Raw genomic sequence first — 13,036 nt, forward strand, 5'->3', positions numbered from 1 at the left:
AATCCAATTTTATAGATGATATTTTTTTTCACAAGTAGTCTAGCGGCTAAAAATTTCATCATTTGAATAAATTGATGACTGGTGTTTAAAACCCCGACTCCAAAAATAATCTAATATTCTGGCAACTGAGTTAAACTCACGGATAAAATGATATTCTAATTAATGCAACAGAAAGATACACTCGGACAATCTCTCGCCTCATATATCTATCATCCCTTCCAATTTTCAGTTGAAGTGTCGTTCGTGTATTCAACTGCAATGGCTACTACATCTTTTCGATTACCAATATCCATGCCAACTTCATCAACCTCTTCTTCTCGTTTCACTCCAAGAAGATTGAAAACTCTTAGAACAATTAACGCAATTAGTAAATCCAAAATTCCTATGCCCCCTTTCAACCCTAACGACCCTTTTCTCTCCAAACTCGCTTCCGTCGCTGCTTCTTCCCCTGATACACTTCTTAAACCTTCCTCTAATCCCGATAATCTTCCTTTTTTGGATATTTACGATTCTCCTCAACTCATGGCCAATTCCGCAGTAAATTCAATTTTTCATTTCTTTATTTTTCTGTTAACCTAATATTCTATTTCTTGTTAGAAATTGAAAATTAGTAGAAACTATTGTTCGTAGGTTAATTTTGATCCATTTTAGTGTTAAAAGTTTTACACTTTCAGCAAATCACGATTAGAAGTATGTTGTTTGCATTAATTTTAATTATTATCCTTTTTTTTTTGTGGTAAATTGAAATTAGGTATTTTAAAATTTTAATTTTAATTAATTATCATTATCTGGTGTGATTGAAATAGGTTGCAAGGGCTTCTGCTAGATATGGCGGCAGGGGACGTGTCAGAAGGCCACCACCTGACCTGCCTTCATTACTGCTCAGCGGTCGAATTGTTTACATTGGCATGCCTGTAAGTGTTCAATTATGCAGCATTTAGTGCTATTTTTGGTGTTTAATTGTTTACAACTGTATTGCTTATTATTGTCTTAGGCTTGAGTGAGTTTCACGCTTATTCTGGTAGTTAAACTTGTATTAATTTGTACTTTTGTTGGTAATTGCAAGTTGTAGTTATAAGGTTAATGTCTTATTGTGTGATAGGATTGAGTTTTGCACTAATTCTGTTATGCGTATATTGGTTTATTCTTTTTTCGCTATTGCAATTTGTACAAACTGTTATGACTGTTTCTAGTTTCTTCCTGTCAGTTGGTGTCGGCTGTCACAGAGCTTGTTCTTGCACAGCTTATGTTCCTGAATTCTGTGGAACCTGAAGAACCGATATATCTCTACATAAATTCCACTGGGACTACACGAGCAGATGGAGAAACGGTAATTGGCTAACAGCTTGCTCTTTAAATTGAAATGCTTGATGTTCTGTCTGCACTTTGGCACATCATTTGTATGGTTCATATCTCTGTAAGATAACCGTCTCCTCCCTCCTTTCTTACCTTCTCAATCTCATCTCGTGCATTTGTTGTTCTTGACTTTAGGTGGCATTTGAGACAGAAGGTTTTGCCATTTATGATGCATTGGGTCACATGAAATGTCAGGTTTGTTTGTTCTCGTTGACAAAGGACAAATGACAATGCACTTCAAATGGTTTGACAATATTGTGGGTTGCTTTGATTTATGGAAATTGTGAGGCATAATGTAATTGGGCTGTTGTATAACTAATTCATGCTGCTGGTAGCATGGTGGCACAATAACTTGTGTTTATAATAACTGCATGCATTCTTTTTAGTGCCACAGTTAAATATCCTGTCTCTTTGATAATATTTGAAAACATCCCGTCTCACGTTTGTGCCTTTTGCATCCTGAGCAGATAAACACACTCGGATTGGGAAATGCTATTGGTCAAGCCTGTTTACTACTTGCAGCAGGGACTCCTGGCAGACGCTTTATGATGCCGCACGCAAAAGGTACGGTGTGGGCCCAATTGTTTCTATGTTTTTGTTTGTGGCTCTTTAATTTTTCACGGATTTGATTTGATACTTTTCTACTGGGTACTGTTTCAGCCATGATTCAGCAGCCTCGTGTCCCATCATCTGGGTTGAGATCTGCAAGTGATCTTTATATTCATGCAAAGGAGGTTAGTCAAATTTATTTTGCTACGTTGTGTTTTTTTTTTTTAGGAATGCCGAAGTTTAGTTTTGTTATTTTTTTTCTTCTCATGTTAGTGTCTAAGAATTGGCATGTTCGTGTAACACTTTTTTTATGGGATCAATTTTCTTATTACTAAGCATTTCACGTTCATACTTTGTTTATGTTGAAATTTTTATAGTCATTTCAATTATGGTTCTCGAGTTTCATATTCATTTCCTCTCATTATGAATATAATATCTTGATGTAATTCCTTACTATAATTGAGCATAATTTTAAATTTTTATCTTACTATCCAAACCTAATTTCTACAATCAGCTGGTAAATGTGAATTTGGGCACCTTTTAGTTCAAGACTTGCGATTTATATTCACTCAAATATTCCACAGTTACCCCCGGATATTTGGAATGGATCATTCTTTCTTCCATGTGTAGTTTCGATTCTGTAATTTGACTCTAAATGTGAACCTGAACATCTTTCATAAACCTATGCATCTATCTATTTATCTCCACTCTTGATGTTCTTTTATTTAGACCTAAATGTCCAACTATGTCTCTGAAATATTTGCCCGTACATCAAAATTTTCAGGTGGTAACAAACAGGGACACTCTAGTTAAACTACTGGCCAAACATACGAGAAATGTGAGTATGATGCATTAGGTATTGGATATCATATTTATTCAATGAACATGGGAGAGAATCTAATATTTTGTTATTCGCTTATTTTCTAAACTACTAGTCTGAGGAGACAGTTGCTACCAAGATGAGGAGACCATTTTACATGGACGCACCATTGGCTAAGGAATTCGGGGTCATTGACAAAGTAAGTGCTAATTTACACCAGATTAAGAGTCTGTTTCTTTTTTTAATGAAAATCAATTTTATTTAAAAAAAAATCAAATTTGAAGATTTGCGGGGCAAATTACTTCAGCATACAATTTAAAATCATGTTTTTAAAAAATAAAAACAAATGGGGTCTTGGTAAGTAGATTATCTTCTTCAGTCTATGCTCTCAAGCATGCTTTGCTGACCAAACCAATGTTGGAACACGCTGTTCCCAGATTCTTTGGCGTGGCCAGGAGTCGCTTATGGCAGAGGTTCCTACTCGGGAAGATTGGGAAAATGGTACTGCTGGTGCTAAACTTGGAGCTAAATCTGGAAATAGATTTTAGTTCCTCTTTTGGATACATATCTTGCTAATGTAAGTCAATTATTGTCCTCTCTCAAATGTGGAATTTATCTATTTCGCTTATTTTCAATGAATGATGCTTCCTGCCTCTGTTTTGATGGATGGAGTGTAAAGGGGCTTGCTGCATGAGATTTGATTGCATGAACTGATATATCCCTTGTAAAAGCTCATATGCTCCTCTGGAATAAAATCTATAGGAGATTGCAGTATATACTGCAATGTTTGGAAAATTAGAAAACCAGTTCTGAATAATTTAAACCCTTTATAAATTTGAACCAGTTTCAAAATATTATACTTATTGTCTTATTTTATTATTTTTCTTGGATAACTTTTGTTTAAAAGTTTTGAAGTATTTCTAAATAGTATTTCTGGTTTCTTTAATTGAATCTTTGTTTACATTGTAGATTAAGTGAAAAATAAGGATAGTGGTAGACATATTATGCAACATTTGATTCATACAGTAACTAGTTTGTTTAAAGCCAACTTTTCTGTTGAACTCTTTAAACCTTTCTTCTGTAAATAACCGGGCAAGTTTGAAGATAACCATTTTGGCACATCTAGTGAATAGTATTATTGCAATGTGATGTGTATCTAGAATATGTTGTTTACCAAGTAGACAAAGGTGATTGCTCATTTTCATGTGTAGGCGCTGATCTGAAGTTGTGCTGCTGCCTTGCAGGTTACAGATGTTCCGTGCCCTAATACCATATGTAGGAGGTTTCTGTTTATCTTTATTTTTTATACTTTTTTTAAAAAAAAATTATCCAGGGCTCCTAGGAATAGGAATGTTCCACAGCTATTCGCTGAAAAGTGGAAACTGTAGTTATTATGAAAGCTGTAGTGCACAGAAGGCATGAATGATTGAACAAGAACACAACAAATTGATCATTCATTTATGTATGTGGTCATATTTATGTTTGCTTATGATGATCATATTCTTGTTGTCCTTCACATTCTTTCTCTTAGCTGGAGAGTTCTTTGTGTTTCTTCTTCATTTCTCAGCTTTTGTTTCTGTATTGTAAAATTTGCTAGTTTTCCTCCTATGGTAAACTGTCTTTATTGACCTCCAAGCACATGCAAACATACGTATTTTGTTCTCCTTTTGCATTCAAAAGTTTTCAGATGTTGAATTATCCAATTAATGTGACCCAATGAGTTCCTTGAACTGCGAAGCTTTTAATCAATCTCATTAAGAGAATCACTACCGTAACCCATTTAGTTTAGTGAAGATGACTTAGCTCGATTATTTAAATTGAGATCTTACAAACTCCAACTCAGTGTGTTTGGTTCAATGAGCAATGTATCGTGGTTATGAACATAAAACTTTGTAATATATTGTAGTGGTTTAGGTTTGAATTTAGGCTTTTTCTATCATGAAAGAGGGAAGAAAGTGGTGCATGGTGCACAAATTTCGAATAATATTATAAAGAATACGAATTTTATAAAATTCACCGTTGCATCGAAAGATTATATCATATAGATCATCTATAAATTTTTTTTTAGAGAAATTGAAAATCATTTGATATGTTATTGAGACTCATCAAAATTAACGGTATTCAATAAAAACTCATAAACCGTTAATCTTGACGGGTTCAATAACATATCAAATGATTTTGGCTTAAATGCAGTTTTGACCCCCTAAGTTTCATAATTGAAACTTGGAGGACTAAAATCATGCAATTGTGAAACTTATGGGGTTAAAATCAAACAATTAAAATGTGGGGGTCAAAATCAAGCAATTGTGAAACTTGGGGGGGCAAAATTGCATTTAAGCTTTCATTTGAAAAATCATTTGATATCTAAAAAATATCATTTAACTTGTGAAAATCATTTGATATCTAAAAAAAATTATGGATGATCTATATGATATAATCTTTCAATTTAACCGTGAATTTTATAAAATTTGTATTCGTTATAATGTTATTGGGAACTTGTGTACCATGCACCACTTCCTTCACTCTGCCTTGAATTTATAATTTTTCACTTATTTGTCTAGAGTGATGAAATTTTGGCCATTAGACTAAAAAATTGAGAGTAATGTATTGGTCCCATATAACTCTTTTTATGTATTGGTACATTGCAATATATAGGGGCTGAGATTTGAATATAGAATTCTTCATTTATTTATTTCAAAGGGTAATAAGAGCAATGTATTAGAATTGGATTTTTTTTCTTTCCATGTATTTGAATTGGTTTTATCTCCTATCAAATATGATTTTAGTATAAAAAGAGATGTTATTTAAGAAAAAGATATTAAAAAAGAAATGTTGTGTTATTAGATGGAAAATTGAATAATTGATGATAAATAAATCGATTGAGTACCCCTACATTTATTACTTTACCCCAACATTTACAATTGAATGGACGAATATGTCCTTATATATAAGGTAAAACCGTAAAAAACAAATATTTTCTTCCTACTTCAAAAAAAGTGTTTCATTTTACCCCTTTTATTATTTCACTTCACCCCTACATTTGATCAAAGTTACAAACCGGAAAACTTAAAATTGCAAACTGGAAAATTTTCTGAACACTTGAATAAAGCATTCCGGTAAAAAAAATGCAAACCGGAATAGTTAAAGAAATTGTTCCGGTAAAGTATCATTTGGTTGAAAAAGCTAAATTCCTCTAACTTTCAATTGCAAACCGGAATAGGTAAATAAAGTGTTCGGGTAAAGTCTCATTTGGTTGAAAAATCTCAATTCCTTCAACTTTGAAAGCCTTTCCCAAATCACTCTCACACGTTTTAGAATCATCCTATAACAAAGGCATACCATGTATGTTGGATTTGGAACTGCATGTGTTTTTTAATTCCTTGTGAAGTGAAGATTGATTTGGGTTGAATTGTTGTTGCATCACGAATAGGGAGAGATAGATAGCAGCGAACTATGAAGAGAGCGAACAAGATGAGAAGAAGGGTGTTGCGAAAACATGGTGATTTAGGAGCCGGAGCAGTGTCAGTGTCATGGTGTGGGTGAAGTGGTTGGATCTGGACTCATTTTTGTTTCTTGAATCAAGAAAAGAAAAAGTGAATATTGGTGAGGTATGGGTGTGGTTGGATATGGACTCATTTTTGTTACCAGAACACTTCATTCAGTTAGTCTGGTTTGCAATATTTTTACCGGAAAATTTTATTTAAGTGTTTTGAAAAAATTTCAGTTTAGGTGGTTAGATTTTCAGAACTAATTTTTTGAGTTTTTAATTTTGACTAAATTAAAGGGTGGAGTGAAATAATAAAAAGGGTATAACAGGAATATTGAGTTATTTGTTGTGGTAAATGGATAAATGTAGGGGTAGAAAAAAAGATTTTCCAACTTTGATTTTATAGCACATTCAAATAGATTTTTGTATTTCACTCTCAAGTTGTCCTCGAGATTATGATTATTTTAAAATTTTCAATGACTATAAAATTGTTAAATTGATTTATATATTTTACCATTTATTATTAATTAAGTCCTTATATTTTAACAATTTATTGTTAATGTTGTCCTTAAATTTAACCACTTATTATCAATTTAGTCCCTAATATATTCTTTGAAGAATTAATATAAGTAAAATTTGATAGTTAAAGAATTTTTAAAAATATTTATAAATTAGAGATCCATTTGAATGTACTATATAAAACTAAAATTAGAGACTATTACCTCCAAATATAAGAGAAAATTTGTTTTTTAAATATATACTATTAAATAACTAATGTATAAAAAAAAACCTAATGTGTCTAAAAATAATAATTTTATGTACCAAAATAAAAAGAAAATAATTTTTATATCAAAAAAAGAATGAAAATAATTACTCTCTCCATTCTAAAATATAAGACCTCATTGACCACGTCCACAACACAAATGACAATACAATAATTTTAATTACGAATGTCTTTAATTATGTATTAATAAAAATTATAAAAATTTGATACTTTTAAAATATTCGTATAAACAAATCAAACAAGATTTTATATAATAATATTTACTTTATATACTTTTAAAAATAGTGAAAATGAATATTATAAAATGGACATAGGGACTAGAAAACATGGGAAAATGCCATAAAGAGAGTCATGTGTGGAGTTTGGTGCACTTTGATAGGTGAATCCCAATGAGATACCCTTCAGTTTTCGGACTGGCACTATTCATCTCATTTTCAGTTACATCATCTTCAGCATCTTTTCCTCGAACACCATTCTTTTCTAAGCTTAATGTTCTTCCTTCTTCATCTATTTCCTCCATCTCAATTCCAAAAGCCACTCCATCCGATTTGTTATCTCTGCTAGGTCCCACACCTCAGTCCAAATCCGTCAATCCCATCGTAGCACGCCAACTCAAGTCATGCCTCAAATTCCTTGTCCCCTTTTCTCCAACCAAATCGGAACAACTTCGTAATCGTAAATTGAGCCGGATAGAATTCACCGCCCCGAACCGGAGAAACCAAAATGATAGGATTTGGTGGCCGCCAGAGTCCGTTTTGGAACTTGCTCGCCTCGCCGTTGATTCCGGTGGTGATCCTGCCGCCATTCATCGACTTCTTGATCCAACCATCATCCCAGTTAGTTACAAACCTAATAAATATTTACAATTGCTTATTTTCAATTTTGCAAAATAGCATGTTTTAGTTAAATTAAATAACGAGTCAACTTAGTAATTTTTTTTTCTCTGAATAGCGTAGTGGCTAGAAATTCCATTCTTAAGTGGATAAGCGGGATGAACGGGTCCCCTGCATATATAAGGTAATGTCTGAGCTAAGCTCACGGGACAAACGACTAATATGTTATTTCCTAAATTTGAGGATTTAAATTACTCGATAGTTGTCCCATAAGTACAATTCAGTTGCTAGCTGTAGTGACGTTCATATATGGAGTATGATTTCGAACCTGGAACTTCCCACAATTAAGTGTGCGAGTCTAGCCACTCAGATATTTGACAAAAAATAAAATAAAATTGTTAGATAGCTATAATCTTACCTTTGAGAGTTACAATTACAATGTGGCAGGTACCTGATGTTGAAGGATCGAATGAAAATCGTTGCCAGCTCACAAGAACTCCATATGGCAGACGCTTCATATCCGAGGTTTGTTCTCAACAGTCAATAATGGATCCCTAGGGAGAGAGAGTACTGATAGTGATGCTGCATTTGTCTTTCTCTGATTGCAGGAACTGAACATGTATATGCAATTTTTGTTTGAACTCATTGTTGATCGTGGTCCTTCTGTTGGGTTTGATGTTGCCTTGAGTCGCTTTGATCTTTTCCATGGTCATCTCTTTCTATCAAAAGACTCTGGAAGACTTGGTATCTTGTATGTTGTTGATAAGTTACTAGTTAGTAATCATATATATCATCAAATTAATTAGATATATATAACTCACTTTATTGAAATGTTTCTCTATGTTGATTTAAGAATGCAACGGTTTTACATTTTGCAGATTCCATGCAAGGGAATACCCGACATATGATGAAAAAGTGTTCCCGTATAATATGGGTTTTTGTCAGAGAGGTACATTGCTATAACCTTAATTCTCTTAAAATAGACTAACTCCCTAATTCCCATCACAAACCATGTGCCCTAAGTCCCTAATTCTCTTAAAATAGACTAACTCCGTTACTTGTAACTATCTCAGTAAAAGCTAATCCTTACTAACTAATTAACCAACAAACTTTAAATTCCTCAACTAACATGTCTATCAGGGAGAGATGACAGAACTTTTTGTTGCCAAGGTTAAGAGGTTCTTGTAATGACGGTATTCTTTCAATTTTTTTAAAAATTTCAAGTGCATATTAAAATATAGACTAGCCCTCCATAATATCCCACTCAAACAGACCCTAAATGTTTGATCACTTTTTCTTTTGTTTCTCAACTTTTAAAGTGTTGTTTGGTTTTTTTATTCCTTTCAGGTTCCAATGTGACATATGATGATTCAATGAACTTGCGAAATATTCTCTGGCTTGCTCCATTGCCTGACAAGTCCACTAAATCTTGGGTAGCACCAGGTACCTCAGTAAAGTTTTCGTAAATGCATAAAGTTTGAACGCTTTTCATACGGTACATAGACATACTCTTTGAGTTTGATGCCAAATTTTATGATCAATAATTAGATCAACCTATCTGTCAGGCAAAGAGTTATCAACCTGTGCTATAATTTTTTTATTGTTGTGATTTGTTCATTTGAAAATTTTAAAGTGAAACCTTATACATGAGCCTAAATTATGGTGGTAAGCAACATTTCTAATGCTGATTTTCCCTTTTTTGGTTTTGGATTAGATGATGTGGCACTTGATAACTTGGATAATAATATATAGCTTCCTATGTTAAACTCATTGACATTGAGTAGTTGGCTTAAGGAGCCTAATTTTGGAATTTTAAGTGTAAAAGAATGTAATTCTTTCCAGAGTTCTATTACCATATTACATCATCTTAAATATTCTGCTGTGGCGATTGTGGTTACTTTCAAAGTGTCCTCTTAAGTCTAACTAGGGGTGTACATGGGTTGGGCAAATCCGGTCGATCCGGTCAAACCCACCCAATCCAACCCAAAAAAGTGGGTTGGGTCGGGCAAGTGGGTGGATATGGATTTCAAAAATGAAAAACCCATTAAAAAAGTCGGGTTTCGGGTAAAACCGGACCCAACCCAAAAAACTCACTAACCCAATAGTGCTATGTTTCTTGAATTTTTTTTATGAAAATACTAAAGATTTTTTCATTTGATTATTAAATATTTTTATATTGAAAATGAGTTATACTATTTTTTACGAAAATAAAAAATATTGAATAATTTTTATGAAAAAATATGATAATTTTTTGCATTATTTTTTAAAAATTTTAAAAAATTGAATAATTTTCATAAACAAATATTGTGATTCATGGTTTAGTCATTTGATATTAAAAAAAATCAAAAAAATCATTTGGATAACACGCTATCCAACCCGTAAATTAGTAGATTTACACAAAAAAATGGGTGATTATTTTTTATAGTGAAAAAAAGTTACCATATTTTTCAAGAAAATACATTGATTGAGTTATTTTTTATGAAAAAATATGATGATTCAACATTTAGATATTTAATATAAAAAAAATAAAAAAATAATTTGGGTAACCCACAACCCAACTCAATCCAACCCGGAAATTAGTGGATTTACCCAACCCGACCCAATGTTATAATGGGTGGTTATTTTACTAAACCCAACCCGGAGTACCATATGTGGTTTGGGTTTTGGTTTTGGCCAAACCCAACCCAATCCGGCCCACGTACACCCCTAAGTCTAACCACATTGCACAAACAGATTTAAGACCCCTTAACTTTTTCATTAATTATTTGACCATGCTATGATGATTAATGCCTTCATGACGGAAAAGAGCATTGATGTTGGAGAGATCGTTGAAGAAAATATCCAGTTCATTCTGTAATTCATTGGCTACCATCTCTTTGACTCTCCGTACTATGAGATATTTTTCTCTTCTTTTTCCGTTTGCTTTTTGGGTAGGCTTGTATCGATTAAGCTTAGCTGTGAGGGATCCGTCTCACAGTGCTTGTGCACTTCCTCCTTAACCACCTGTTCCATTATGTTGTGTCGGCTTTTCCAGTTCAAGTGGCCCCTATTTGGTATTTAGGTCAGCATCTTTCGTTACCATTCTTTGAGACCCGTGAGCTAGCTTTTGGGGTTTAGTTAGACTCAACCTCAAATTCCAAAAGGGATGGTGAGTTCCGTTCAGTGCTTAATAGCATCAAGGAGCTTTTAGAAGAGTATAGGGAGTTGTTTAAGGAGGCCAGTCTGTTGCTACTACCAAAAAGGGCACAAATTGAAAGTTTGTGCATGGTATGTTCATAGAGGAGATGATAAGATCAAGTATAAGTCCGTATTCCAGCTTACTGATTATTGTAAAAGAAAAAGTGGGAGTTGGCGATTTCGTGGAACCACCATCCCATAAAAGTTCTCAATTCCGAAAATTGAAGAGTTGTTGGACGAATTAGGCGGGGCAGTTGTTTTTTCTAAGCTGGACTTGATGTTTAGCTACCGTAAAATCTGTATGACAACTTTCCGCATGATGGTAATTACAAATCCTTGGGATGCTGAGCATCGGGAAAGGTAACGTGAATTGGAAGAGGTTGGGGAGAAGTGAAGGTGATATCTTTAGTTTGGGGAATCTGGGTTCAGGCTTTTGCCATTGGACTGAGAAGTCTCTTCTCTGACACATTTTTTCTGCAAATACAGCTTGTAATCAAACTCTGTTTTCTGGTTTCTTAATCCCTTCTATATTAAAGCTCCAATTCCTATCAGTATGCTTCCTCTAATATTGGATAACAACACCTGACTTTAATTGAAGCAGAGGACTCAAGTACTTAGTCTAACACATTGTTTGGTTTGAAGAAAAGTGGATGGATAGAAAGTAGGAAGGATGGAAAGTTTATTGAAATGTGTGTTTCCACCCTTTGGTTGCAATGTTAGAGAAAGTAGTATTTTAGTGAGACGGCCCACCTTCGGAACCCATCCCCCCAGATCTGAGCAGAAAGCTTGAAATGTACATTTAATTCCAAAAATTTACATAAGTGCGCCCTTGGTTAGAATTTGTTCACGGTACCTAGACCAATTTATCTGTTTCTCACGTTATATGAGCTATGCTAAATGGCTTTGGCATGATGTATTCAGCTAAAAAAAGTCATCCTGCTGTTGTTATTTTATTATAATATATTCTGTAACTTCTTGTGTTACATTCAAAATATATACATTCATTTTAATACAAGGGCCTTGATGTTATTTAATAAAATTATAACTTTCTTTCCTTTCACTTTATTCTCACTTTCATTAATACCAACAACTTAAAAATCATTTCACTTTCCATTCACTTTTCACTCAGTTTCTTTCCTTTTACTTTATAGTTTAAAAATATAGATTTGCTCGTGCAGGGGTTCTGGTAGTACTGGATGCTAGGCCTGATGGAATCATATACAGAGATCTAATACCAGATTATGTACAAATTGCAAGGACTATATATGAAGGTTGGTTTCATTTTCAAATGGCGGAAACTTGCTTTTTAGTTTTAAATTTTGTTTTAAAAAGGATGACTTCATTGTGCCTGTCATCGATATTTTCTTTCTTGTAGATATTCTCGGGGAGGTTGCTGTTGATGTGAACATCTTGAATGTGGGTTCTAAAAGCCAAAATTATCAAATATTCATATGCTAATGCTACGATCGACACCGATACCAGCTTATATAAATGAAGAATAAAAAATTGCACAAAGGTTACATGGATATTCAAAAGATCGATTACAATGAAAATTGCATGGTTGATTTCCTCTAATTTGAGAGGTCAATAGATTGATGCTTTCCATTCTGTGCATGCTTCTGTAATTTATTTAGATTGGCCCTCCAACTTTATGTACTTCAATGACATTGTACCATAAACCTCCTGATATATCAACGACCAGTACTTCATTACGCTCAATCACTAAGTTGGTTTTTGTTGCCCTTAGCATTCATGTATAATTTAGCCAGAGCAGAATGAAGTGTTTGGATAAACAACTTATATAAATGCTCATTAACATGCCCTAAAAGCTTATCATATGATAGCTGATGTATGTATGGGCTTATGTTTGGAAATGGATTCAGAGCAGTCAGCCATGGTGCAGTCAACTGCTCTGAACCGTTTGATAAAAATCGGACGGCTCAGATCTTAGTGCAGTGAGGTCGCAACATACTTAGTCTTTTAGAACAACTGAAAATATCAAAATCCACACAAATTTGAACTACAAAATA

General features: G+C 33.6%; 2 protein-coding genes across 3 annotated transcripts; both read left to right on the forward strand.

Annotated features, from left to right (window-relative positions):
* LOC123890930 (ATP-dependent Clp protease proteolytic subunit-related protein 3, chloroplastic) lies at nt 1-4,241 on the forward strand. 2 transcript variants are annotated; one of them, XM_045940680.1, is made up of 10 exons: nt 1-537; nt 807-914; nt 1,208-1,330; nt 1,492-1,551; nt 1,824-1,920; nt 2,017-2,090; nt 2,690-2,743; nt 2,841-2,924; nt 3,163-3,302; nt 3,970-4,241. In XM_045940680.1, the coding sequence occupies exons 1-9, from the start codon at nt 163-165 to the stop codon at nt 3,271-3,273; spliced, it is 1,086 nt and encodes a 361-aa protein (XP_045796636.1). In that variant the 5' UTR covers nt 1-162; the 3' UTR covers nt 3,274-3,302; nt 3,970-4,241. The 2 variants fall into 2 exon arrangements, with proteins under 2 accessions (XP_045796636.1, XP_045796635.1); XM_045940679.1 differs by having other exon boundaries at nt 171-537; nt 3,937-4,241.
* Nucleotides 4,242-7,312: 3,071 nt separating this feature from the next.
* Nucleotides 7,313-12,725, forward strand: LOC123890931. Its single transcript, XM_045940681.1, has 7 exons — nt 7,313-7,832; nt 8,277-8,354; nt 8,438-8,580; nt 8,708-8,778; nt 9,177-9,272; nt 12,185-12,277; nt 12,382-12,725. Exons 1-7 carry the CDS (start codon nt 7,386-7,388, stop codon nt 12,462-12,464), a joined length of 1,011 nt encoding a protein of 336 aa, XP_045796637.1. The 5' UTR covers nt 7,313-7,385; the 3' UTR covers nt 12,465-12,725.
* The last annotated feature ends 311 nt before the right edge of the window (nt 12,726-13,036 follow it).

The sequence above is a fragment of the Trifolium pratense genome, linkage group LG6 (assembly GCF_020283565.1).
Source record: "Trifolium pratense cultivar HEN17-A07 linkage group LG6, ARS_RC_1.1, whole genome shotgun sequence".
NCBI lineage: Eukaryota > Viridiplantae > Streptophyta > Magnoliopsida > Fabales > Fabaceae > Trifolium > Trifolium pratense.